A 4,940-nucleotide genomic window follows, 5' to 3' on the forward strand; every position below is an offset into this window, starting at 1 on the left:
CCCCTCCCTCCAGCGCGGGCGTCGGGACCCCTAGCCTCCTCTTCCCCTAGGATTCAGGAATCCACACCCCAAGCTCCCTCCTTCCCCAGGACTCGTGAGAGCCATAGATGGGAAAGAGACACATAAGAAGAACAGAAGTTCAGAGTGGACCCCCAGCCCAGTAGCCTGTCTCACCTGGTGGTGGGTGCCAGGCTTGTGACCTGCTGATGCGACTGGGCACTGGGCAAGCCCCCACCACTGGGGGGAAGCAGGAGAAGCCCAGAGCCTGCGCCGCCCTCAGAGGGCAGCTCAGGAGATGTCTGGCTCGGTTTGACCCCAGCGGCTACTACGGCAGCTGCAGCCTCTGGATACGAGTCCATGTCCAAGTAGGAGGGCTCTGGGGGGTCTGACCCCCCTAGGCTGCCCGGCTCCAGCAGCTCAGAGAAGGGCGGATGGTGGGCAGTGTGGGCATGGTGGTGTGGGCCCCCCAGCAGGGGATGGCCACCCATGCCAGCCCCTAGGTGGTGCCCACCGCCGCCTACCAGGCCTGCCAGCCCGACCCCAGGGCCTAGGTCTTTGCGCAGGGGGCCACCGCCCACTGCTGAGCCTCCCTTGTCCCTCCAGGGCACCCAGCACAGCTTCCAGGACACGAAGAGGGAGACACCCAGAAGGACAATGCCACAGAACGTCACGATGACCGACAGCAGGCTCACGGAGATGTCTGGAGAGAGTGAGGACAAAGGTCAGGGGTCAGGGCGGGGTCAGAGTTTATCCTCCCATTGCTGTCCCCAAGAGCTAACCTTTAGTATTTGCCACACACCGTCCTAAGCACTCTACATGTAATACTTAGTATAAGCTCCACGACTACTCAAGGTCGGTGTTTCTATCTAACCATTTTAAAGATGAGGAACCTGAGAGGCTGAGTGACTTGTGTAAGGCTGCACAGGTAGCCAATGACAGATCTGGGATTTGAACCGGCAGTCTGTCTTCGGATTTTAATCTTTTTATTCTCTTGATTGCTAGCCCACAGTGACGCTCTGTAAGGGAATACACCATCCGAGGTAGGACGAAGGTTCCCTAAAATGCTAAGAGTTGATCAAGGAGCAAGGAGACTGCATGGCACAGTTAGGCAGGTCAGGGTTCAAATCTCAGCTTGCTGTGTGGCTTTGGGAACATATCTTAACCTCTCTGAGCCTGACAGTCCCCACATCTGACAAATGGGAAAAATCAGTTCTGCCTCTCATAGTGCTTTTAAGGAATGCAGGGAGTAAATGTGTGCCGAGCAAGCTGGGGAAGATAATAGCAAACATTTCTTGAGAGGTTACTGTGTTCTGGACACATAAGTGCTTTATAGGCATTAGCTTCCTTATGCCTGACAGGCACGCTAGGAGGTTGGCAACATTATTATGCCCGTTGTTATTTTCCACAAAAGGAAACTGAGGCCAAGAGACACGAAGTTACCAAAGACACAGTCCTAGAGCTGGAGCAGGGGAGTCAGGATTCGAGTCTGGCTGCCTGGCTTTACTGTCTTCACCATTATGCTACCACACCTCAATATTTCCCAATAAATGGCAGATCAAACATGAATTTTTGTTAGAATAATAAATCTTATTGCTGCTGCCACGTGTAACCAACATCACCACCACTGCAGCTAACACATTCTGAATGCCTACTATGTGCTGATATGCCTTTCAGAGAAACCCAAGGACAGCCCAGATCTTGAACTGAAGGTTTCTGGTTCATGCAGTAATTGGTACCAGGAGTGGGGTTTTTCAAGGAAACGTGAATTTATTTGGGGTTGACTCCCGGGTCTCAGCGAGGTGGAACACAGGGCAAATTCCTGCTCTGTACAGACCATGGATTATGGGGGGCAGGGGAAGAAGCAGGTAACTAAACCATTGGCAGCAAGCTCAGCTGGGTGAAAGGGCTGTGTCACTTCAGGGAGCTCTTGGTGGCAAGGGGATGCCTTCTAGTCCTGAGTTGCCCAGTGAATCTAAGTCAGTGGCCCATGGTGTTAATCCTCAGGATACTATGTAACCTAAGGATGATTGATCCTATTTTACAAATAAGGAAACTGAGTGTCTGAGAGAGAGGACGTGACCCTGCAGGCCCACACGGCGGGCAGTGGCAGAACTCTGAGTTTCCCACCCCACCTCCAACCCTTTAGGGTGCTCCTTTCGAAGTGACCGACATCTACTTAGAGTTCTGGGGGCCTGTTAGAAACCGGAACAAGGACTTTCTGGCCTCCTGAACATGGAAAGAATTGAGAAAAGGGGGCCATTTTGGAAGAGAAGGGGCAGAAGAATTGAACAGATGCTTTCCCCCACTGTCAGCCTGGCCCAGACCCTCTCCAAGTCAAAACATCAATCCTCCAAACTCTGGCAGATTTCTCATTCCTGTCTGCCTGCACTGGGGAGCCATTTGGGTTGTGCAAGGCAGTATAGTTGTGCAGTAAAATATTAACCTTTTTGCCCAAAGAAACATTTGGCCCTTGATCAGCTCCTGGGGTGAACCTCTAAGCCCTTGGAATGTCTGCGTGTTTTTATTTACCTGAGAGACTTGGGCCACATCAGATGGTCTGTGTAACAATGTGATTGATGCTGGGGTCTTTAGGCCACGTGTTATCAGCTTGACCCTTGGAGGGGCTAAGTCTGTGTTCAGCCACATGGACAGTCAGCCATGTCTACATGACAGAGCCCCAGTAAAAACCCTGGACACAGAGGCTCTGGTGAGCTTCCCGAGTGGGCCCTACTCTAATGCATGTTGTCACACATTGTTGCTGGGAGAGTTAAGGGCTGTCTGCGTGACTCCATCAGGACAGGACAACTGGAGCCTCATGCCTGGTCTCTCCTGCACCTTACCTTATGCCTCTTTTCCCTTTGCTGATTTTAATCCCCATCCTTTTGCTCTCATGAAATGTAGCCATGTGTATAACAGCTTTTCTGAGTTTTGTGAGTCCTAGAAATCATTGAACCTGAGGGTGGTCTTGGGATTCCCCATCACTCACAATTGCAGTAGTGTATCAGACTCCCTGGGGTCAAAATCTGGCTCTCCTGCATATAGGCTGTGAGATTCTGAGCAAGCTGCTTCAGGTCTCTGGGCCTCGTTCCTCGTCACTGTCCCATGGACATCCTGCACTCGAGATGCTGAGCCCCGCCCTGGCACTCAGCAAGTGTGACTGTCATTGTAACCTCCCTCCTCATGCTTCCTGAAGGTTCTTCATCTGGACGAGGGCAATCATGATATTCCCTAGCTCTCAGAACCATATGCTGATTCCTAGCTGGGTTACCTGGAGCCAATCACTCCACCTTCTGAACCTCAGTTTCCCCCATTGAAAATAGGGATTATAACTGTATTTAGTATTTTGTAATAACCTATAATGGGAAAGAATCTGAAAAAGAATATATATGAATCACTTTGCTGAATCACTGTAAACCAACTACACTTCAATTAAAAAATAAAATTAAAAAAAAGAGAAAATAGGGATTATATGTACCACAAAGGGTAGTGGATCTTGTATACCGTCTGGTACACAGTTGGTGCTCAGTAAGTATATTCTAACATTTATTGAATGACCACTGTGCACCCAGCTTGTTCTTAGCACTTCACAGGTGTTATATCATTTGAGTCTCTTAGATGCCCCATCTAAGAGACTAAAAGTAGTCACTTTTATGATCCCATTTTCCAGATGAGGAAATGGAGGCACAGAAGAAGCCATTCATTTCGTAAGTGGGGGACGTGGGATTTGAATCCAGACAAGTCAGACAGACTGACTTAAGAGCCTGAGCTTCTAAGCACCATGTGAAATGCACAAAGATACCTGAAGGGGATGTGTGGCAGCAGCGGAGTGGTGGTGAGGGAGGGTGGACAGGACGCCCACAGGGCAAAATCCAAAAGGTCACAGGTCACATGGACCACAGAGCTCCTTCTTCTTAGGTCAGAGGTTTGGGGGACCAGCAACAGGCAGCATGGAGGTAAGACTATAAGAGGGGCTGGCCCCATAAGGAACAGAAAGCTGAGCGGGGCTGTTCTGAATCTCTAAATGTCCTGGCTATAGTGGCAGCAGGGGCTGGCCAAGACGGCTGGGGATGCTGACCTGCATCGGGGCCCCGGGGATAGCCTCTGATTCGCAGGTCGTTGAACTCTTGGCACCTGTCACTGGTGTCGGCATCTCGGACCCGCGCACAGAGGTCCGAGACCAGGATGAGTGCCCGACGGCAGAGGTCATCCTCGTAGTCTCCTGACATGGTGGCCAGCGGGTCCTGTTCTTGGGAGGGGGCCGGGCAAGGGTGCAGATAGGGAATGGGATGGGGGAGAGGGGTGGATAAAGGGCGGAAAGAGACAGAAAAAGGATAGGCAAGGGGCCAGCGATTGGGAGTGGATGGACAAGGGGATGGAGATTAGGGGAGGATTGGACAAGGGAAAAGAAATTAGGGGCAAATGGACAAGGAGGAAGAGACTGGGAAGGCCAGCCAAGGGGCAGAGATTAAGGATGCATAAATAAAGGGGTGGACAGACAAGGAGACAAAGATTAGGGTTGCACAGATGCAGGGACAGAATTTCGGGAGGGAGAGATAACGGAACAACCATTTCTCATTCATGCATTCAACAAATATTCACTGAGCACCAACTACGTGAGAGGCACTGTGCCAGCTGCTGCAGATCCAGCAGGGAACAAACCCCACGCGGTCTCCAGCTTCTTGGTGTCACAATGCAATGAGGGGAGACAAAGAGTAAACAAATCAACAAACACACATAAACAAACACGCGCACGTAAACACATAGCCCTCAGACTGTGAGAAGTGCTCTAAAAGAAATAGTTGGAGGATGTGTCACAAGGGGACCTGGAGGTGGGCAGTTGGGGGAGCTCTCTGAAATCTGAAGGATGAGATGGAGCCAGCCATGGGCAATGGGCAGTGGGGCTGGAGTGAGGAAAAGCATTCAAAGCAGCAGGGATAGCG

The 4,940-nt window shown here is 51.0% G+C and overlaps 1 protein-coding gene across 1 annotated transcript in view; it reads right to left on the minus strand.

Annotated features, from left to right (window-relative positions):
* Positions 1-4,226, minus strand: part of SYT3 (synaptotagmin 3) — a 13,293-nt gene extending 9,067 nt beyond the window's left edge. Inside the window, exons 1-2 of the mRNA XM_007463417.1 lie at positions 4,076-4,226; positions 175-700 (exon numbers count right to left, since the gene is read on the minus strand). Coding sequence (XP_007463479.1) covers positions 175-700; positions 4,076-4,226 — 677 coding nt within the window. The remainder of the gene's footprint in view (positions 1-174; positions 701-4,075) is intronic.
* Positions 4,227-4,940: the final 714 nt, after the last annotated feature.

Source organism: Lipotes vexillifer, unplaced genomic scaffold, assembly GCF_000442215.2.
Source record: "Lipotes vexillifer unplaced genomic scaffold, Lipotes_vexillifer_v1.1 scaffold802, whole genome shotgun sequence".
Classification (NCBI taxonomy): domain Eukaryota; kingdom Metazoa; phylum Chordata; class Mammalia; order Artiodactyla; family Lipotidae; genus Lipotes; species Lipotes vexillifer.